Below are 24,936 nucleotides of genomic sequence, written 5' to 3'. Positions count from 1 at the left end.
ATGAACGTATGTATGTATGTATGTATGTATGCATGCATCTATGTATGTATTTGTTTTAATACAACTACTATTCACTTTAAATGATCTTGGAAAAGCATAACCCGAATCATTCCACTAACAAGTAAAATATGTCAAAAACTCAAAATCAACTACACTACACAAAACAATATGCAATGTCTAAAATATTGTGTACCTCTATTTCCCGATCCTTAAAAGTTGAGCTGGAAAGTTGGATGGTTTTTTTATATTAACGAGGCTCGGGCTCTTGGCTTAAATTTTTTCTTATTTTGCGCAATACAAAATTCTTCATAAAGACCTGCTTGATATAGCTCCAATGCTGACGGCGTCTTCTTTAGCTTTGGGCCCAAAAAACATGGCTCGTTAAGCGGGTTGTATTCAGAGTGGAAGCTTTAGGCCTAGGGATTTATTGTTCCACTACAAATATTCAATTACTAACTATCATAATAAAAACAATAGGTATAACTACACCTAGAAATTATATCGGGTCAAATGAGTCAATTTAGTTAACTCAAATGAGTTAATTAGTCAACTCTAACCAAGCTCTATATTTTTAATCTAACCCTAATTTAATTACTATGACATTACCATATTAATTATATTATAATTAGGAATCTAAACCAACTTAAATGACATTTCAACTTTGGCCCTTTCATATTCAATAATGTGTGACTACGGTTTGGAATTACCAATGGTCGCTTTGGTGATGTTTGAGTGTTTCCGGATTATAATCACTATAGCGATACATAAAACAAGAATTAATTATTAAGATAGTCCCTATGCATGCTTTATTTATTTTACTATACTGGTTTGATTGACGTTAAAAAAATTAAACAAATGTATAATGTATAATAGTTAATAAAAAAAGGGAAAAAGAAAAAGAAAAAGTGAAATAGACGACAATCCTTATTAACAATAACAATTCATCTTACAAAAATTAGATACAAATAAATACATATAGACTACCAAATTCATTTAACATTAAACCCAAGCAAACGTAGTCAACCCATGTTACATTCGGGTGGATATCCTTGAGGAAACCTTTTAGAATCCGAACAATAGTTATATACCATATAATTGTTTTGTACCCATTTCAACTCCTCTTGCTCGCTACTATCCAACACTTCTGACAACCATGCAGTATTCCCGGAGGCTGAGCCACCACCACAAGATGTCGAAGTGCCTGACACTACCACACAAGCCTCCGCGCTAAAGTTTCTATAGGAAGCAGTGAACGGTGCTTGACTCCAATCAGTCTTCACAAGCCCGCCCCTAGTCGCCCAGTCATCAGCATTCCATAAACTCGAGTATATCCTCATGGGTTGGTTTTTAGGAAACGGTACCCCATTTGACTCTTCGTTCTTAAATTCTCGAATTGGCGTGCCATCTACTGAAAGTCTGGCGACATCATTAGCAAAAAGTAAATTTAGTGACATGTTTCGGGTTGCAGATAACAATTATTTCTAAAAAAAACCTAAACAGAATATATACAAAATGTAAGGAAAAGTTAAAATACAAAGGGATACAAAAACAAAAAGTGTAAGAAGGATTTATGATCACACAAAAAACCCATCAAAGAAGATTTACAAAATAATAATAAAAAAATCATAACTCAAAATATAAATAGAACTGAAAAAATTTAAAAAACTAAAATATTTCACCCGTCATTCCCGTTCAAAAAAAAAGACGTCGAAAAGACACATGATAGTCGTGTTAATTTACTATACTTTTTTTATTTTTTTATTAAATTTTAAGTTATGATTTTTTTTAAATTTTTTTGAGGGGTTTTTTTGTATGCCTACAAATCCTTCTCATTTTTGTCCCCTTTTGTAGAATAACTTGACCTTATATAATGTACTAGGTTAGATCCCGTGTTACACACAGAAGGAATATATATAAAACTTCATATATATATGTGTGTGTGTGTGTAAGTGCGCGCGCGCTTATGTTTTATACATTTTAACGAATTGTTAACGTTAGATAATCTAACATTATTATTATTAGGTATCAAATTGTTATTTAATTAAAAGAGTCTAACATATAAAAACAAATAGAGAAAAATAACAATTTAAAACATAATTCTAAGTTATGCCACATATTTCTAGCTTATACCATGAAACAAAAAAGACATATTAGTTAATACTTCATCACCTACTGAAGTCATATGTCGTAAACTATGAAGCGTAAACATGTATATGTTGTAACATAAGTTGTGTGTTATAGAAACTATTTTTATTGAAATTATAAAACACTAAGATATAGCTCGTATGCTACACGAGTGGTTAAAAAGTAAACAAAAAAGTTAAATTTAGTAATATACATAATAACATACCTTATGAATCTATAAGATATAAATAATTTTCTAAAATACATAGATTAGTAAGAAAATTTTGTATTTGTATTTTTAAAAAAATTAAAATGAAAGGTTGTGAATCTATAACAATTAAGAAAAAGAAAATGTTAACATCAGTTCATCTTAGTTGAATTGGTAAGGCACAAACATTTTGAAATTAAAGTAGTGAGTTCAATTCTTACAAACAACATATTTTTCATTTTATTATTCATTAAATTGAAATTATCAAACTGGAAACTTATACACTTGGCACCTATGTGAAGGGTCTAGTTGAACGACATGTGTAAAGAATTTGTTGCTTTAATATATAGGTAGATTTAAGTGCACAACATAAAAAAATTTAAAAAATATGAATATAACAATAAGATGTAATTATAATTTTTATGAACCGCGCGTTTAATAAAGTAACAATATAATTCAAATCTCATGACTTAAACCATCATTTCAATCTAAACATCGGTCCAAACATTCATAAATAATTTCCCAAAATCCAAAAAAAAAAGAAAATAAATAAATAACAAAGTCTCAAAATTTTAAAAAATAACAATGAAAAAGTTTAATTGTCTTCAACTTAGGATTTAATGTTTACAATTAATGTTCAAATAGTGGAAATTATTTAAATGGAAATTAATGAGTTGGAAGCCTATGTGGACATATTAGGTGAATGCCATGTGGAAACCTTATATTGCTTTAATAGTATAGGAAGATTAGACATTTTCATTGGATTTAATAGAGAAATACATAATACTATTAGCGATAGAACAACCATCATCAGACTAGTATAGTAAATTAGCACGGCTATCATGTTATACTCACAAGTCACAACTCGTAAACTTTACTATAATATGGATTTGGGACAAGAAAACTTACAAAATAAGTTGGGGATTCCATAGAATAGAATATGTGTGAAAATCGGCAGTTGGATCAAACCAAAGATAAAACTGTTGCTCGCGGTTGCCTTTACCTTGGGTAAACACGTTCGTATGAACGATGTACGGTTCTCCACTCAAATTACCCAAGAACTCAAAGTCTATCTCGTCCCAGTTTGATCCTGTTGAACTCAACTACAAACAATCATCAACTATTACACAAAATGAAACAAGAAAAAGATAGTAGTTTTAACCCGATCATTTGCACTTACGTAATATGCAGTCACGGTACCAGCCGAGTTTCCTGGAACCAACTTGAGTTGCATGTCAATTTTCCCAAACAAGTACTCATTTCTCGACTGAAAACCCGAGCCAGAGAATTTATCAAGGGAGAGAGTCAAGAGATTTCCATTGTCAAGGATCTTCCCGCGACCATCTCCCCATGTGACATCAAAATCATTATAGAAATTAGCCGAGACTAAAGACGTAACAAAAAGACATACCGATATTATTAATAATAATGTAACACTCGTAGACGAAAACAAAGCCATATATGTTGTTATTTGTTTATATTATTGTGCTTTCTTACAACTATTTTTGATATTTATACACTTTTTTGACCGGAAAAAACCGGTTTAATGACTATAATAAACACACGAATGAATGAACGAAGTAACATTCGAACGCGGTTTCTTAATGTGGGTTGGGTGAAAAGTCAAAGGCACTGAGTGGTTCCAGAAGGCGGCAGTGTCGGTTGGACATTTTCCAATGTTTGGTAACTCACCAAGGTAAAATGCTTAAATAAATATTTTATTTCTATATTTTTAATTATATCTTTAGTTACGAAAAGGAAAAGGACAAAATGACAGTTTTTGATTGTGTTGGTTAGGGTCGGGTAAAACATTTTAGTGTTTAAAACTAACTTTATAATTAGACTGTTCTTGTAAAAAGGTTATTTTATGTTTAAAAATCATAACACGTGAGAATATAATGACACTGTTTATGCAGCTAGCCAGCCGTAGGGCATGTACCATATTTTGATTGGTTTGAATGTGAGTCCATTTGTACTTGCTATTGTTTTCAGAGCCAAAAAAGTTTCGGCTTCGTCTTACTTTTTGGTGTTTCAAAATGATTGGTTCACTTAAAGATGTGTATAAACTTGTACGTTAAAATAAACATGTCCATTATGAAATAAATAGATACATAAAGTTGGCATGTTTATTTGATAAATTTCTCTTTATTTTTATTGGCGAACCCTCGTACTTTCTACTCTTAAAATTAACACATTTATACTTTAGGGGATTTTAACAATTGTTGTTGAGACCGGACCGGATCGGCCGGTCGAACCAGTCCGACCGAGATTCGGTCCACCGACCGGTCCGGTTCTATATATTCGCTTGGCTGCAAGGGAACCAGCCGGTCTGAACCGGTTGACCGGTCAGACCGGAAACCGGACCGGTTGAACCGGTTTTCAATGAAAAAAATAATTTTTTTTTTGAAAAATCATATTTCAAGCATGACCCGTCTTTTTTTGACCGAATTTGTTCGGCCGGTCAGACCGGTTTGACAGGTTGAACCGGTGAACCGGTTGGCTGCCCGGTTTGGTGTCCGGTCCGGTTATGAAAACATTGATTTTAACACATAGCATTTGGTTGGGAAATCTAGGGGTGTTCATGGTTCGGTTCGAAACCGTGAAACCGTCCAAACCGGCCATCGATTTGGTTTCGCGGTTGGTTCTTTTTCTTTACTCTCGGTCGGTTGGTTTGAAAATTTCCAAACCGTAGTGAACGGTTTGGTTTACAGTTTGAACCGAAAACCAACCGCATAAACCGAACCCGACCGTATGATTTATTTATATGTATTTTTTAAATATTTCATATAATATATATGTGTATATACATATACACTACTAAATATTGACAAATATTAATAATAAACAAAAAAAAGTGGGCTAAGCCCAAATCAAAAATACAAGAAACCTTAATTGGCCTTTTGTTTCTTAAATGAGATCCCAAAAAGATAAAAATAGGTTGTTTGTTAAATTATATAAATAATTGTGACTTGTATAACATTTACATATCATGAATTATTTTGGACATATTGTATAAAGACCGAACAAGGCCAAACCGCGAAACCAAACCGGACCAAACCGTTATTAACGGTTCGGTTTGGTTCGGTTTAAGAGTTCAACGGTTCGGTTTTGGTTTACGAAAATCAAAAACCGTTACTAATGGTTTGGTTCACGGTTTGACCTAAAAACCACGAAAACCGGATCGCGAACACCTCTAGGGAAATCTATCACATATTTTATTCAATTAGTCAAATTTCGTATCTTTACTCTATTGATAGAAATTTAATGCCCACCTCATTTCATTCACATCATGACCAACGAGATGAGGGAGGGACCTTCCAATTAAATCTTTATTAATTGAAATTGACTTTGAAACCAGTTTAAGCCAGTTGTAATCCAATACTAAGTTAAATGCTGCGAATTTGATATCGTCAACTTACCATGTAACATATCCAATATTTGATTAGTTTCTAGCTTCTTACTAGAATCGATCCTTTAGTTTAACAAACTAACTTCCTACCCTTTAAATCAATATAACTTTGGTTATCATTTATCAGTAGTTGTAATAAGGGCTACTTGTAACCAAATAAATGTTGCTAAGTTGATGAAACATTTTCAATAAGTTAAGGATTTTATTAATCATTTAAGATGCATGATAATATGCATATGTGTATATTATGTAACTGAAGATTAAATGATAATATACATATATGTATAATATAGCAAAACTGAGATTTTGTTTTTGTCAAGTTAACGTTTTGGTTTTTTTACCTTTTTAAAATTTTTCGTTTTTATTTTTGTTTTTTAATATTTTTTTGAAGGGGTTTCTTGTGGTCCAAAATGGTTCTTAAAATTCTCAATTACAAAAGGTTCTCTTTGGATCTTCACTATATATATAGGGATGATTTCTTTTGAGAACCACTTTGAGTTTTAACAACTAGAAAAAACTCAACGTAACAAATTTTTTTTTTTTGAAATTTCTTACATATATGTTTTATACGTAAAAATTACAATATTTTTTATGCACCGAATCGACTTTTTATATAGGTGTAACGGACGTTTAAATTAGTGTAATCACTGTACATCTTTATTCTCTCTAAATTTAATTTTTTAATTACATTTAATCTCAAGCACGCAATCTAACTTATTTATTTAAATGTGCGGTTAAGAATAAGGTTCTTAAAGTTTTTATCACTCAACAAGGTTCTCAAATTATCATTTCTATAAATGCCTACATAAAAATCCTATATGTCGCGATTTGGTTGCTCCCCACCCCCTCTCGGGCCACCAGATTGCTTCATTCCTGAATGATGGCTTCTTATGCGTTTGACCCGAATTCGCGGGTATGAGTCTTACCAAACCCGGATAATCCTTAAACGGATTATAACTTCTAATTTATTTATAAAACCTTTCATCATCAAACAATAATTTCCACGGGTCATGGGTCTCACCAAACGCGAATAATTCTTAAGTGTGTTATAGTATCTCATTTATTTGTGAAACCCCTTAATCATCAAACATATAATTTTCACGGGTCATGTCTCACCAAACTCGAATGACCCTTAAACGGGTTATAAGATCTCATTTATTTGTGGAACCCTTTTAACATCAAACATTAATATAATCTCTCTCATCTACATATTCTCTGTCGCCACCCACCATCATTAACCTCCCCTCTCATGCATCAACCACCATCGTAACCTACATTGACCGCCCCTTTTTCATAAGACAAATATTTGTGTTCATGTTTGTTCTTTTTAAAAAAATCAGCATATTCGTGTTCGTTTATGTTGGTTTATTAAAAATCTATGAAATCTACACATCTCAATTGAAAGAGCCCTAATGCTAAATAAATATAATTAACGTAACAAACTACTATATACGTATTAAATTAAAACAAAGCTACGTTAAAAAATAAAACAAATCATTACAAAATATAAAAATAGCAAAACGGTTAAAAACAAAACCTAAACAAAACCCCCGTATACATAAGTGAAACCTCCCTAAATACTCTCAAGCCACTAGATTGCTTTATTTGTAATTGAAGGCTTCTTATAATTTGACCCGAATTCACGGGTATGGGTCTCATCAAACCTAGATAGCTCTTAAACGGGTTATAACATCTCATTATATTAAAAATTAATCTCATCAAATATTTGGTATGATAATCCTATAAAATAGGGATATACTAAAAAATAGTATCTGATTTTTTTAAAAGATATCTATAATATATATAAAAGAAAACCTAGAAATCCTATGTGTCGCGATATGGTCGCTCCTCCTTTTTATAGAAGCCACCAGATTTCTTGATTTTTAAATGGAAGTCTCTCATTGATTTAACCCAAATTCATGGGTATGGGTCTCACCAAACCCAGATAGCTCTTAAATGAGTTATAACATCTCATTAAATTAAAAAATAATCTCATCAAATATTTGATATAAAAATCCTATAAAATAGGAATATACTAAAAATTAATATCCTATTTTATTTAAAAAAAAAGATATTATTTATAATTAAGAAACAATTTTATAATAAATAAAATAAATGGGTAGTGGGTATCACCAAACCCAGATAGCTTCTAAACAGGATTATAACATATCATTTATTTGTGAAACCATTTCATCTCAAACCTCAAGTATATTAATTATTAACTTTCTTACAATAAATAAAATTAAAATCCAAATATAAATATATAAATATTAAAAACGAATAATGTAAAACAACCCCGTAATACGGAGGATAAAATCTAGTTATTTATAATTAAGAAACAATTTTATAATAAAGAAAATAAATGGGTGTCATGGGTATCACCAAACCCATATAGCTTTTAAACTGGATTATAACATCTCATTTATTTGTGAAACCATTTCATCATCAAACCCCAAGTATATTAGTTATTAACTTTCTTAAAATAAATAAAATTAAAATCCAAAAAAAATATATAAATATTATAAACGAATAATGTAAAACAACCCTTGTAATAGAGGAATTAAATCTAGTGTACACACACACACACAAGCTTTTAACTCGCATGCTACGCGGGTTTATTTTGATTTTATTTTTTTATACTATTGTGAATATATAATTTGAATCCAGGTTTTGGTAGCCTTTTGTTTTTCATATTCCTTATATTTTATTTAGGCTTATGTAAATTAATATTTTTGACGTTACGAATGATCTTGAAGGTGACACGAATGAGATTGATCCAACATCATTTTACTGAAATCGAAACAGATTTTATGACTTGGTGATAATTTTTTTTAAGTTTATGCCAAAGTTATATTGTTATTTTACGATTCTAGGATACCTTTTGCTAAGTAATAATCAGTCTTAGTTGAGGCAAAACACAAATCAAGTAATAAATTTCAATACCATGTATGGTAGCATGTCAATCTTGTCATACCTCAACCTACGGCGAAACATGCCGGAGCACGACATAATTTGTATCATGACTCAAAGATTTAGATATAATAATAAGTGTCAATATCTAAATGTATTATTCACAACAATCGTACACAAATAATCAAATGAAAAAGAAATTAATACATCATTTAGACTTTTATAATTTTAGCCTAAGCCCAATCTAATTATTCACATCATATAACTACCTGCATTTTGCATTAATTTAATTTGTCAAATCATAGTAGGTGTGACATCCCTCGATTTCGGGTCAAATTGTATTTATTTTGTATTTGTTTTTATGTTGTAAACCGACCTGATTTATATCCTGAACATTTCAAATATATAAAATATTGGATTTTATGTTACTAAAACATTCCCGCTTGTCTAATTTGAAAAACCCCTTTTACGGATTCGAAAACGGACTTAAAACGCTCAAGATAAATCAAAAACGAACTTTCAGACGCGAACCGACGTGCAGACCAGCAGCAGATCAGGAGCCCCATCTTTTTTTTTTGTTGTTTTGTGACTTGTCTTGACCCCTCTTGCATGCAAACCTTGATATCACATCCCATGCTTGACCCTTTCAACTCACCCTATATATACACCCCTATCCCCTTCATTAATCCCTGCTCATTCATCTCTTTATCTTCCAATTCTCAAGCATTCAAAGGTGTTCTTCATATTTTTTTTGGCAGTTTGACTTTTCAAAGTCAAACTGACCATAGTCTTACATTATAATCAACTTGTTAACACTTATTTATACTTGAAGATTGTTATACAACATATATATAATAGCACCATTTGTACCTTCGGTGGGCATTTCTCCGGTCTCGGTTGGTTAAGTGTCCGGCCCATAAGACAAAGCTACATGGAGGACTCGTAGTAGTCTTTGATTATATATATTTTCCGCATCTAACCATCAAACTTTTTATACTTGTTTAACTTCTGCTCATCTTAGTTCTATTTTACATTTTGAGTTTCATGGTTATGGGTTTGTAGAATCTAACCTCAGTCTTATCCCGAAACAAGATCCGAACCAGAAACCGAACTTTCGTTTAAAGACTTTGTTGTTGCCTTTCGGTATGTAAGACTTTGGTATTATTATTTATAAATTATTTTACAAGTTCTATGATGTTTGGACATGTGGTAACCATTCTTAGCCTTATTCCAAGATAAAAACCGAACCAAACCGAACTAAACCAAGTCTACTCGCTTAAGATACACAAGTGTGTTTTTAACCATTAAAGCTTATATATTTCTTTAAAAATACTTTATAACTGATTTTAATTATTTTCACAAAATATTCGGAATGTTGAATCCAACTTGATCCTATAACAAAGTTTGGACCGACTAAACCGAACACTCGCTTAACGGACGTTGTTAGTTCTAAAACAATAAAACTACATACTTAGTTAAGTCTCTTTAAGATTTATTGAGTTATCTCATACATTTATTATTTTGGGAAAGTTGACTTTGGGTTTGGTCAAGTCACCAAGACCCGAACCGACCACCCGAACACTCGTTAAAACCCGTTTTAGTATCTATATTATAAAGGGACTTGCTTTCTTGCATTTTTACCCACCTTATTACTTAACATAGGTTGATTAAAATTAAGGGCTAAATACTTTAACCCGGTTTCGAGCAAACTTACATTTTTAAAGGACTATTATTATAATTTCTTAAATATTTACATTTTAAACCTTAAACTTTAAATTGTTTACATTTCTTATCATTTATTTTCGTTTAAAGACTTCCAAGACAACTTTTCTAATACAAGACTTCTTCTTCTTTAGACTTCGTTCGTTAAACTCATCGTTCCGGTTAATCTCCAAATCATCAAATCTTTTAAGTTTATTACTTGAACGTGAGTACTTTCACCCCCCGTTTTCACTCTTTTATATTTTGGGGGTGACATTGCAAACTTATTCAAATCCAAATGATTTATACTTGAGTCTTAAACCACAAATTTTATTGTATACTTTACTTAAATAAATGCTTGATTTGGTGATTATATGCTTATATGCTTAAGTGCTAATGTGTTTACCGCTTTTGGATGGTTGATTCATAAATCCGAGTATATCTGGCATCCCCTTATAGAAAGGTGTCGTTAATGTATTCTTATTAACGATTTCATACAAAATCCGAGTATATTTGGCATCCCCTTATAGAAAGGTGTCGTTAATGTATTCTTATTAACGATTTCATTTATCTAAATTGTTGCTATTATTTATTGTTTTGTATACAAGTTATGGAATTTCATATTATATATCTATTGTTCAAAAACAAAATCAAAAGTACATATTTGAATAAATAGATAGATTGCATAGTTACATTTCATACTTACAAAACATGTACATAGTATGCTGGCAACATATATAAGTACATATTTGAGTCATTCCATTTGATCACTAATACGTACGTATTGCCTATCAACATCTGTTTATGGCAGCCACACATTTCATGGTTTCAAAAAATGGAAATTCTTTGCTAGCAACATCTGTAGATAATGGGATTAAGTTGTAACAGCACTATACACAAAATAAAGTGGGTTTAACTGAAATTTAATTGTTTGCCAATGTCGTAGTAGAATCTAATGGCTGGTGTGGTGCTTGTGTAGTTGTGTAAATAGATTACATGATTTTAAAGTCTTCTACGGATAAAGGTGTATGAGAAGTGTGGTGTCCATTCCTTTGTTATGCAGGCAAGTTTATTCGAACATTTCGTTCTTCTAGAACTGTTTGTGGTTAACCAACCTGACCTTGGCTGTTTTAATCCGTAATAAAGTTGATCTGTTTCAAGTCATCAATTTATTATAATATATATCGTCTTTTATTATGGCACAACCATTTATTACTGAAACCAATCCAAAACTATCGATCTGAACTCGACTACCGAATTTGATGCGAAGCTTGTGTAAAAAACACCTAACTTACCTGGACAAGATTACCGAACCGAAATAGTAAAAAATTTGACTTACCCGGACCTAACTGAACATAAAAAGCTACCGAACATGACCTAAAGTAACCCGGAACCTGATTAAAGAACACTCCAACAACCCTAAACCAGATTAATTATAATCAAATTTTGACACTATTATTTTTTGAAACCATAATTCGCATACCAAAATTTTTTTTATCAAAAATGCATAAAATTTGTTTCGGGCTACCCAACCCGGCCCATTGCAACCCATGCAAACTTTATATGTGAGTGAGACTGACTTTGTGAAAAGTCTTTGTTTATAAAAATCAACTAACCTTTAAAGAACTCAATTGAAGAGCTAAAAGATATTAAATATGCAGTCACATATAAGAATAGGAAAGATGGTCAAATCCAAAATCTAAAGCAAATTACCTAAGATTTGAGACTATAATCCATGCTAAAAATAGTGGTGAGAACCAAAGGCAAATGAACATCAAATCCAAAATTAGAGCAACGGTTAGTTTCCTATTTTCAAATAGTAGAATATTCAAAACAATGAAATATATATACTTTTGAAGTTTTGTTTCATCAAACATAATTAGCTTACCTAAAACAACTTACCTTTTTCTTTTTATAATTATCTCATTCAGTTAGAGATAAAGCATAAGCCAACTTTGTCAAAATTACCACCCCTTACACACACATATATATGACTGGAGACTGAAGTGTTACTAAAAATACTTTAAAAAGTTTTATCTACCTAAATAGTTATATGTGTTACCAAATGGCGATGCATAAATAATTGGAGTACATGTTGTAGGGCCAATATTATATATTGTTTTTAGGATTGTATATGTCGTTTTATTTTGCTTTAGTCGGTGTAGTACGTACTTGGTACGTTTATTTTGTAAGTTTATTGTGTAAACTTTGAAGAAATAAGGACCCTATATAAAGGGCACTTTACCCATTTCCCCATAACCTTTTCTAACTCTTCACAACTTAAGGAAATAAAGTCTCTCACCACTTCTCTCCTTTTCTCTCTTTTAGAAAATAAACCAAACAAACTAAGATCCGAGATCCGAATGTCGTTGGTGATTTCCGCTAACCAACAACACGGATTGATCCGAGTCAAGTCTTGAGATCCATCTTGAGGACCTACAAGTGGTATTAGAGCTTTCGGCTCGACTTTTTGTGGTTTTTGGGTCAAACTTTTCGGATTTTGATCTTAGTTTTTGTTGGATTTGAGGTTGTTTTCGTGTTACTCACCTCTTTTGGAGTCCCTTACTCCTTGGAAATACACGAGAATCACCAAATCTAAGTTTTTAGTGTTTTAAGTTTTTGTGTCTGAGGTCAGATTCGGCTTAAAAACTTAGATCTAGGCCGATTTATTGATTTTTAGACTAAAGTCTTTTTGACTTTTTGGAAGTTTGGGTATTATATTCTCAAAAAAAAATCACATCGGGTACTGTAGCAGTCACTTCCGAGGTACTGTAGCAATCGCTTCACACCGGGGGGGGGGGGGGGACTGTAGCAATTTGTTTCGCTTCGCACGGGGGTACTGTAGCAACCGCTTCGCTTCGCACGGTACTGTAGCAATCGCTTCGCATCGGGACTGTAGCAACTTGGTACTGTAGCAACTAATGCGAAACACTGTAGCGACTCGTACTGTAGCAACTCATTCGAAACACTGTAGCGACTCGTACTGTAGCAACTCATTCGAAACACTGTAGTGACTCGGCACTGTAGCAAAAAAAAAACTTAAAATTTTTTTCTCTTTCAAAAAAAAAAAAAAAAAAAGAAAAGTCTAATCGAGTTAAAAAAATGTCTTACGAACCTAAGCTTGGAGGAAATCTGGATATGGGAGAAAGCCGAAAGGAAATATAGAAAAGAGAATTCGACATGTTTACTGTGACAATCGTCAATTTCAAGTTAACTCCGTTAACTCAACTCCGTCAATTCAAACTTAAGATCATAAAATCTTTAACGCACACTTCATTACATTTAAACTAGGGTTTAAATGACGCTTAACACTTACTACGTGTGTAGTCTTTCGGGATTTGCACCGAAACGCAAACGAGTTGACGCAAACGATTGATAAATAAACGAAAAACGTCAACATAATAATTATGTGATAATTATGTGTTAACATATGTGTTACTTGATTATATTGTGTGTAATGCTAAACAAGAAACAAGAACTAAGTTAGTTAAGTTAGAAAAACAACACTTGAAAGTAGAGGGACTTGAGTGTAACTTGTGTGTCTATAAATATAACCTTAAAAATAAAACCCTAACTATTATTATTATTATTCCCAACCCGATCGCCCCCCCCCCCCCTCCCACTTCATCCTTGCTGCCGTCCACTTCCACACACACATACATCAAGAAATCAAGCGTTTAATCCAAGAACTAGGTGCTAGGAAGGTATAATTGATCATCCTTTACATTCTTGTTGATTGATTTTGATGTTTGTTGGGTTATTAACAAACCCTAGGCTGCCGATTTTGAGTGTATACATAGCTAACATGATTGTTGTTATTTGGATGATGATTTGATAAACTAGATTGAATCTTGTTGTATGGTGATTGTTGTGTCTTTGATTTGAGTTCAAACACAAACCCTAATCTTGTATGTAATGTGAAATTGATGTGCATGGATGGTGTTTATGGGTCTAGAGGGTTATATGGATACATGATAGTTCATAGATTGTTATTATGTTGAGTTTGGATGTAAACAGATTCTGGACAGAATGTGTATACGATGTTTAAGTGACTGTAACGAAGTGTAAACGTGAAAATTGGTTGAGATTGTGGGTACTGCAGTAAACTAGGTTGAGTCTAGTTTCTATAAAGTATAAGTTTGTAATTTTTGGACAAGTAGAAGTTTACTTTTATGATTTTACAAAAACGTTGTGCAAAGCTGAGCTGTTAGACCTGCTGTTAGGTTATGTTGTAAATGTTATATCTCATGAACTACGAGACCAATTGGGTTGGTTCCACTTCTGGAAGTTGACTCATTGAGTTAGGAACCAAACCCAAGTGGTCTTGCATTTATTGGATTTTTCGTTTAACGGGAATTGCAAATAACATTCTGTTGTACATGAATCTGACTGTTATGAGTTTGCTGTAATGATTTGATGATTGTGAGAAAACTATGAGGAATAAAAATGTAATAAAATATGTTCTGGAAACCTAAGACATATGTGCTTCTGTGATGATTTTTGGTAAATTAATTGAGATGCTATGATCGGTGAAATAGTACAATCTTTCTAGTAGGATTTCTGTCTCGGTGAAACTAGCTGCTGAGTTGTGTAAAAATGCATGAAATATGATATTTGTTATATAATTGTTATGTTTTGACCAAAATACCCTTGCGGGGAATAGTTGCTAATTGATTGCCATGATTTGACCAAATTGCCCTTATGGGGAATAATGGCTAGTTAATTGTTATTTGTTGACCAAAATGCCCTTACGGGGAATAATTGCTAGTAATGTACGTTATGAATACATGACATGTATATGATTGCTTACACATGTGATGTGTCACAAAAACACTTGTGAAAGTCACACACGATTCACAAACGAAACAAGAAACATGTTATGTGCATAGGTATTATGTGCCGTGTCTAGAGACTCGATAATATTCCGACACTTAGAAAAATCTCTTTGTTGTTTTAGAACGTTAGAGAGAGTTTTTCGGTGACGCGCATCTTAGTGATTTATTTTGGGAAATTCTTCGCAAACAGTGAGTTTCACTTTCCCCTCTTTAAACTGTTTTCAAACGTTTTTCACTTGGGGGAGATAACATACTCCACAACGCATTTAAGATTTTGTTATAAATTATATATCACTTGTAAAGGCTAAGTGGCAAACGAAACATTTGAAGAGAACACATCGAACCGGTTAATATTTAGAATAGCGAGTCACTGTTGAGTAGTACTACTGGGTTTGACAAACCTCACCCAACGCTAAACTCGACTGGAGGTCGAGCGGGTGTAATTTTGGCTAACACGTACCATGGTCTGGAGGACCTGGTGACAAGGCACTTACTAAACGAGTCAGCTTCGGTGTCGAACACTTAGTAATACTTGTTGTATAGATTAGCTACCTATCGATATATAATTTGACATAACACTATCTGGTAACGCATAACGCCGTAACGTGGTTACGCAAAACGCTTAACGCAAAACGCCGTAACGTGGTTACGCAAAACGCTTAACGCAAAACGCCGTAACGTGGTTACGCAAAACGCTTAATGTAAAACGCTGAACGCAAACGCTAAACGATTTATTTTATATAACTTGTGAACTCACCAACCTTGTGTTGACACTTTTAGTATGTTATTCTCAGGTAGCCGAGGCGGGCGCGCGGTTTATGAACATGCATTGTGTGATAAACTTTTAACTATGCAAACTTGTTTTAACTGTTATCCTTGGATTTTAAATCGTCTTGATTGTGACGTAACATTGTTCTATGGTTTTACGCTTCCGCACTTATTTTCATTTAAACGTTTTTATGGTTTGATTATAACTGATGATTCCGATCCTGTTAGTTCACACCCTCTGACGGTAAAACTCCGTTAGTGGATTTTGAGGGTGTGACATTTACACATATTAAAGGAGAATCGGTTTCCTCTCTCATCAACAGATTTGAGTCACTCGTCACCAAGATGAGAAGTGTCGGTATCATCAATAGTTTGTTTCAGATCAACATGAAGCTATTGAATTCACTGCCTTATACATGGAGCATCAATGGTTACCATCAAAAGAACCACAAATCTGTATACCATGACACTCTCAGAGTTGGCTTCTACCATCAAGTCTTTTGAAATAATGAAATATAAGCTCCAGATGAACAATCAGTCCAAAGAAAATAAAGTTGGGACAAGTGTTGCCGGTAAAAGTAGTCATGCATGTCCTATCATTCTCGACACATCACCAGCTGATGAGGTAAATCACAATCTTTGTTCTCAAGCATGCATCAACAAAGTCACATACTATAGATATCATCAAGACGAAGTTTTGAAAGAAAATGCAAAACTTCGTCAGTTAAATGCTGAATATGTAAAAGCTGACAAGATCTACGTTGAAAAGATTAAAACTCATCACGATGATGTAGCTAATCTTAGACTTGAAATTTTTCAAGAAAAGTATAATGTCATTTATTATAAAGACATAATTAATGATTTAAAAGAAGAAATTAAGAAATTAAAACTCGAAGTTTCTGATAAGAAAGAAAAGGAAAAACAAGTCGAAAGATTTGATGCATCATCTGAGAAGTTAGATGATCTTATTGGAGCCAAGAGAAGTACTAAAGTTAAAGCGGGGTTGGGATATGATTACACTGCCGTACCACCACCATTCAATGATAACTACACCAGTTTGCCCCACTTTAGCTATAATACTTTTCCAGAGGAAGAAATGGAATACGAGGTTGGTAGAATACCAAAGCCTGTGAAATTTGTTCCTGCTGCCTCTCAAACCGCTGCTCCAGTCCCATCATTTGATAAATCTGACATCAATGTGTTTTGTGTAGCAGCTGGTGATGTAAATGGTGGTGAATGTGGGACGGTTAACCTGGGTTGTAAGCTAAAAGGAAAGTTAGAACCACGTTTTGAATCATGTGTGGATCTAACCAAAACTATTAACAATCCAGTTTGTAATAAAGTTTGTGAATCCATGTTGGGAAGTTTAAAGTCAAGGTCAAATTATGTATTTTGTGAAAATTCAAGTGATGATAGTTGTACAAACGTTTGTAATGAAAATGAATGTTCTTCTTCTGACTCAGATTATGAAACCGTTTGTGATGAAACTTTTGTTGAAAAATGTGTCAACGAAAGTAGGCCTGTTGAGGTGAACATATCAAGTTGTTCATCATCAAGTTGTGAGACTGAGGATAATTCATGTAAAAGCAAAGTTTTTTGAAAATGAAAAGGCAAGTACTTCTTGTAAATATGTTCCACCAAATAAACGATCATTTTCTCAAACAACCAATCAATCAAGAGATCCTCAGTCATACAACTTCTGTGACAACAACTACTATGGTCATTATCAACAAAATTTTGTTGATCCATATTACACAAATGTGTTTTATAATCATGTTCCTTTCCAAGGATCACCTTTCCCACCGCACCAACCACATTATAGTTCAGACGAGTTCTATGGCACTCCTAGGAGAAAGTGCTGTTTTGTGTGTGGTCACTCTTCTCACCTTGCAAGACATTGCAAGCACTGGTTCAATCAACAAATTGATATTCAAAGGTGGCTTAGTCAGTCCCCAAAAGGAGCTTTCAGTAGCCTTGATTCAAGGACTGATCAAGCTGATAGTGAATCCAGTGAAATGGATGTGAGATCCAAAGTAAATAAAGTAAAACACAAAAAGAAACCTTTTTGGAAAACCAAGAAGGATAAAATCAAAAAGGATCCTAAGATTGTAAAGTTTGAGGATTCACCAAAAACAGTTTCAAAAGCAAGAAAAGAGAAGTCCAAAATTGCCAAAATCAAGGAACAAGTTTTTGCTTGGATTCCTAAGGATCGCTCTTCATCAAGTAAGGATCCAACAAGAAATAAATGGTTTTCAGGAAATAAAATCAAGTTTGGTCAATTTACTGTTGACCTTCCCGGGACAAAAGTGTGCGGGGAACCCATGTCTATTTAAACGCTTAGTGCATGCATGGTCAATCAAGGAGGACTATCAATAGTATTAGGTACTTAGATAGTGATTAGACCTGGCATATGATGGGAGACGAACCCTTGCTATTTGATGCTAAACCATTCGATGGCGGATTCGAGTCTTTCATAAGCGACATAGGAGGACAAACTTCAAAGAAGGGAAGCCTTATTTAAATGGTTCAACAACAACTTTCGAGCGTTTCTCAACTAACCTCGTCCAGCTACTTCTCTCAAGTGATGGATCCAGCATCAGCTGTTGGATCTCGGTTTGAATCTCTTCAACTTTGTCATACAATGTGATAATGCATGCTTAAGATAGTCCATCTGACAACAACTTTGCTGACCTTTTCACTAAAACCATCAATCATACCCGATTTGAATTTCTGGTCGAATCGTTTGGCATGATCAATTTTGATTAAAACAACCTATCTATCTTTTTGTATATAAAATTGTAAATATTTTTCAAATATGTCACAATTTTAGAGGGAGAAAATGAGTTAAGTTTAACTCACCAAAAAGATTTTCAATTCATCTTAAGAAAAGCAAAAACCAATCATTTGATTTACCAAAAAGATTTTATATTACTTTTAAGAAAATCTGAAAGGAATTGTCCCGTTTAGAGGGAGCTCCTGCTTAGAGGGAGTCGGATATTTTAAATTTTTAAAATTTTGAGAAATTGATCTGACCATTGGAAAATGATAAGAAATTATCTCTAACGATTCTAGCACATGAAAAGAGTAGATCAAAAGCCAACAAGATCATTGCTTGATGTGTAGATAGGCTTGACAAATGAGTAAGTGTCATAGTGATATAAACTTAAATATCTGCCTATGCTAGTGGTTATACGTTATGAAGCGGTTGCCGACTCCAACTAAAGTCATATTAATGAATGCTGAAATGCAATTAAACATGTCATACCCAAGCCTCTCTTTACCTTATCACAGTTGTCTTATGAAAAATCAGTGTCATTTTTAATTTTTATTTAGTCAAGAAAAGAGTCAAGTAAGGCGTCAAGAAAAGCAAGAAAAAGAAAAACAAAAGAGTCAGAAAAGAAAAAGAAAAATCAAGAAAAAGAGTCAGAAAAAGAGTCAGTTTTAGGAATTTTAACTTCTGCTTTATTTCTTCATTTATTTTGATTAAAGCCTTGGACTTTCTCCTGCGCGATAATATGATATTATCCGACCTGATTGTTAAAGCCCTGAATCTTCTGCTTTGTTTTATTTTCTTTCTTTTGTTCAAGCCTTGGACTTTCTCTGCGCGATAATATGGTATTATCCGACCTGATTGTTATGGCCTGAACTTCTGCTTTATTTTATTTTTCTAGATCGAGTTAAATGTACAAAGTTTCAAGTGCACAAAGTCAAAGTGTCAAGTGTGTTAATAAGATTACTGTGATCAAATAAGAAAGGTTTAAGTCAAGTTGAGGTGACATGTGAAAGCAAATTAAGCCCGAGGTATAATGGAGTCTGTAATTTGTCAGATTAAATGGGGACCACACAAGCATTATGCCTAATTGTACCTTAATGTATCATGTTGACATCAAAATACTTGTTAAGCTTAAAGTGGACAAATTATATCTATAATCGACTTTGGGTTCTTGGCATAATAATGTCCAAATAGAAGTGTGATCTAGAACGTTAACAGATAATGTGATTCCATGTTGTGATCTTTCTCAGAAAAATAATTTAGTAAACGTTTAAAGTAAATATTTTTGATATATAATATTAATTTCATCTTTACTCCTATCTTATTTTTGTTTTATTTTTTGTTTCAACTTCAAAATATTATGTATATATTTTCGTTATTTTTAAAATATATGAAAATGCCAAAAAGATTTTAAATTTTTATTGTGTTCGTACATATTTTATTAAACCTTGTGTATTCAAAATCAATTGTTTTGTGGTTAAGGTCGTTCATGCAAAGTTCGTTGGAAATCTGAGACTTAAACAAATCATTTACAAGTTGAGAAACTGAAATTGGGAGGGTCTTTGACCCTCGAGAGGGTCTGTGAACGAATCTTATTCGTTCTAAGTTTTGTGCAGTTATACATGGACAGGTAGATCAAGATCAAGTCTGCTTGGAGTTGCAGATGTTGAAGCACTTAAAAGAAAACGAGAACGTGAAAGTTGGTGGTTGAACCTAAAGATGAACTGATTGCGTCTGAAGACAAGGAATGAAACCAGCCGGCTCAAGAAAGTCAACAAGAGACAATTAGATGTCGAGCCTCCCGCATCTGATGTTTTTAAAATTTGCTGTTGCCGATCCTTCCCAGAAAATAAGATTGAAGTTCAAGTCTACAAGACTAGAAAATAAAGAACTGTTCAAGATCCAATCTGGTTCAAGATCCTGAATCAAGACAAGTACTAAGTTTCAAGAAATAAAGACGAAGTAAGGAACTTGACGAAGGTTCCTCGACATACTCAATCCTAGAGGGAGATTGTAGGGCCAATATTATATATTGTTTTTAGGATTGTGTATGTCGTTTTAGTTTGCTTTTAGTCGATGTAGTACGTACTTGGTACGTTTATTTTGTAAGTTTATTGTGTAAACTTTGGAGAAATGGGGACCCTATATAAAGGGCACTTTACCCATAACCTTTTCTAACTCTTCACAACTTAAGGAAATAAATTCTCTCACCCACTTCTCTCCTTTTCTCTCTTTTAGAAAATAAACCAAACAAACTAAGATCCGAGATCCGAGTGTCATTGGTGATTTCCGCTAACCAACAACACGGATTGATCCGAGTCAAGTCTTGAGATCCATCTTGAGGACTACACATGTTCCCCTAGCAGCTTTGCAGTAAACATATGTGGTCCTGAAGATAGTTGCATTCCTTGTAAACAAACGAGACACATATAAAGCATCAGGTTTCCTATTTAGTTATTAACTTTAAAATGATTAATTTAAATTCAAACCAGTTTTGAGAACCTAATAAAAAATTTTATTATACAAACTCGTCTTTACCTTAACTTTGCTTGGTGCGTTAGCTAAACCGACCACCAAAGAAGGAAAGCATGTATGAAGTCGGTTTCCTATTGATAAGAGTTCTCTTTTGAATAGCTTAAAAAAGACGTATTTCTAGCACCTTCCCACTAAACTTATTAGTATATGTTGTGAATCTTTCTTCGCATGACAAAATTTTTGAATTGGCTGCAAAAAAGGTTGCAAGAGGAATACCTAAATTACCGTCCTTTGAATTATAAACCTTGTCAAAATGCAAATCTTAACTTCAGTTATCATAGCCTCTAGGGCATTAAAGAAGTTAATGTCTAACCACACAATTGACAAAGGAAACCACAATAAATCAGAAAAATAAATAGTTCCCAACATACACACCTGATTTAAGTCGAGCATTTCATCAAACACCTGACTCACATTGTTTAAAGACTAATATAAGAAAATACAATCAAAGGATTTACATACAGCAAGGAAAGCTGCTAATATGGCATTAGCAACAAGCTGCAAAACATAAAATAAACTTTTATCCATGAGTGTGACGTATTCATAAGCTGATGAAATCAATTTATAACAATTTACTAACTTTTGTATGCACCAGCGCCATTCATTACAGTTCTATCAAGCTCTTCAATGATGAAATTGCAAATTTTGGTATGTTTCCTGGGATGCATGTCAATTTTAGGTTTTTAAATTGAAAACAAATAATCCGAACTTTTGTGTATTGGCCGATAATAATCTCAATTTTAAAAATAACTACCAGCGGTCCCAACTTTCAACTATTTTTGTTTCAATGGACATTCGTTAAAAACACTTAGCGCCATTAAAATTTTTTTTCCGAGTTTCAAACCGATGTTTTAGGCTTTTGATCGAAAGAACGATACGATAATTGAAACATTGTTTCGTTGCTTGGATCATCGTTTTGAGATAAGTTTTACATCGGCCTATCGTTCTTTCGATCAAAAGCCCTAAAACATCGGTTTGAAACTCGGAAAAAAATATAACGACGTTAAATGTTTTTTAACAGAGGTCCATTGAGACAAAAATAATTGAAAGTTGGGACCGCTGATAGTGATTTTAAAGTTGGGATTATTATTGGCCAATACACAAAAATTGGAATTATTTATTTCCAATTTGCCTTATTATTAATCATTTTACAATTACATTTTCTAATTATTTGTTTTATTTTGTTTTGATTTAATACGTATATATTAATTTGTTATTATAATTATATTTTTTTAAACGTTTGGGATATTTCAGTTGAGATTAATAGATTTATTGTTGTCGTCCATGTATTATACAAGGTTTTGTTAGATCTGTTTTATTATTATTATTATTATTATTATTATTATTATTATTATTATTATTATATTTTGGTTAATTTTAATTTAGTTTTTTGAACAGAAATTTGTTTAGATTTAAACATGCATATTAGTATATGTTTGCTGTTTATATTATTGTTATTTTATTTTGGCTGACTTTGATTTAATTATTTTGTACGAAAGTTTGTTTAGTTTTAATACATACATATTATGTTGTTGGTTGACGTTTGTTTAACTAAATTAAATTTAAAACTGTTCAAATGTTATTACACGGGTTGTTGATGCAATGTTAATTACTATGTTGGTACACATCAACGAATTTTTAAAAAGGTTAAATATTATTTATTTTTTTGTTTATTTTTATTAATAATATTTATATATTTAAAAAATTTTATGTGTTATTTTTATTATTGTTAATTTGTTTTGGTTTCGGGGAGGGGTTTCCATGCCACACTAGGTTATGACATGATGCGAAATGCCCCCATGACTACCAATGGGAATAAAAAACATATAATAAAAGGCCGATAACACGTGACAGAGTAAACACATAAATAAGATTGTGTGTTTCACGAATTTTTATTAGATGTCTGTTGTTTTTATTATTGTTATTTTATTTTGGTTGATATTAATTTAAAATTTTAGAAGAAAGTTTGTTTAGATTTAATACATACATATTAGTCATTTTGTTATTTTTGCAACGATTTTTTTTGTTTGGATGAAAAGAATGTAATACATGGGTTTTTATTAGATGGTTGTTGTCTATTTTATTGTTATTTTATTTTTGGTTGATGTTTATTTAATTTTGTGCGGAATGTTGCTTAGATTTAATACATACATGTTAGTCCATTTGTCATTTCAGCAACGATTTTTTTGTTTGTATGAAAATAATTGTTTGTTCATTATTTAGGTTTATTATAATTTTATTTATTTGTACGGATGTTTGTTCCACTAAATTAAATTAAACATTATTCAGTTGTGTATTACGTACATAGGTTGTTGATACCCTCATCCCTGTTTATTAAAACAATGGTCGTTTCATTACACGATAATAAACGGGTTTTCAACAAAAGATAGCGTATAATAAATAAGCAATTAAAAGTTATACGCAAACAAAGGCACAACAGATGAATCCCATCTAATCACAAGTCCAAAAACCTGTTGATCCTCAATTCCATCCACACAATCTGCAACATATCAAATGATATATAATTTCAATTTAGATACTATATAAGCCTCGAAAGGATTAAGGGGGAGTTGTTATGACCCGTTATCACATAAACAGGTATAAACCGGGTTAAATCAATGAGAGATCATCATTATTCATGAATGAAGCAATCTGGTGGCTTTCAAAAAATGGGAAGCGACCAGAGCGCGACACATAGGATTTTACAAGTTTCATTTATATATATTATAGATTATTAGAGATTATAGACAGATGCTATGTTAAAACCCGTATAATACACGGGTTGGTAACAAAACAAACTGGGAAAAAAATCCAGTATAAAAATTTAAGTAATTACAAAAACAAAAAAGTCAAATATGTTTATAGATTCCAAGCTAAACAGATTATTTTCTAAATTTTGAGAATCCAAAATTTCCAAACTACCATTCTAGGCAAATCCTCGTGATTATATTTATACACCCTCTAAACATGAACATGTTGTTGAACCACACAGAGTCAACCATTATAAAAAAATCATGTTTGACTAAGAAAATTTAAAAATTAACAAATTTCCAATTCTACACCATCTACCACCAATGATTGAACAACCGTTTAACATTTCAAATTGCTTCAAAGAACTTGTTACTCTGTCAATTATAAGTTATGACCACTTAATAAAGTCCTTCACTAAAGACAAAACCATGTAAAAGTATGCTGCAAAAAGAGCGAATAATTTTTTTTTTAAATTTAATACATTTACTTAAGACTGGGATGATTTTTGGCAAGGGCGCATGAAACCGAAACATGCCTGTAACTGAATTAACCTACATAATCGAACCAACCCAAAATTGACGGTGTTTTTAAAAAAGAATTAAAACTGGAAAAAAGTGTTTCTACCCGACGGTGTCTCGTTACGTAACTCAACTGACGTAATCAACAATGCCTTAAAACATTACAGAAAAATCAGAATCAAAGAAAACAACCTGACATCTGTTATATCGATAGGACCATTTGAAAATTTGTTTGAAAATTTTAAAAACTTGTCTGATAATATCTAGAAAGTAACACCTCTTTGGTGGTATACAAACTGGTAACGATAAAGTCCATAAGCTAACTAACTTGCTAAAAAAGAACATTATGATATGATATAAAATGGTTACAACAGAAAAACTTTAAAAATCTATATTAAAAGAGG

At 32.5% G+C, this 24,936-nt stretch overlaps 1 protein-coding gene across 1 annotated transcript; it reads right to left on the bottom strand.

The window, feature by feature from the left end:
- Window positions 1–1,019: 1,019 nt before the first annotated feature.
- Window positions 1,020–3,791, bottom strand: LOC143557531 (putative xyloglucan endotransglucosylase/hydrolase protein 23). Its single transcript, XM_077046584.1, has 3 exons — window positions 3,513–3,791; window positions 3,242–3,435; window positions 1,020–1,416 (listed from the first exon to the last, which is right to left on the bottom strand). Exons 1-3 carry the CDS (start codon window positions 3,789–3,791, stop codon window positions 1,020–1,022), a joined length of 870 nt encoding a protein of 289 aa, XP_076902699.1.
- Between the last annotated feature and the right edge of the window lie 21,145 nt (window positions 3,792–24,936).

This window comes from Bidens hawaiensis, unplaced genomic scaffold (genome assembly GCF_021521415.1).
Source record: "Bidens hawaiensis isolate Kalapana, Puna unplaced genomic scaffold, B.hawaiensis_p1.1 tig00019034_1, whole genome shotgun sequence".
NCBI classification, from domain to species: domain Eukaryota; kingdom Viridiplantae; phylum Streptophyta; class Magnoliopsida; order Asterales; family Asteraceae; genus Bidens; species Bidens hawaiensis.
Note: the sequence above shows the minus strand (reverse complement) of the source record. Positions and strands in the feature narration are given on the sequence as shown.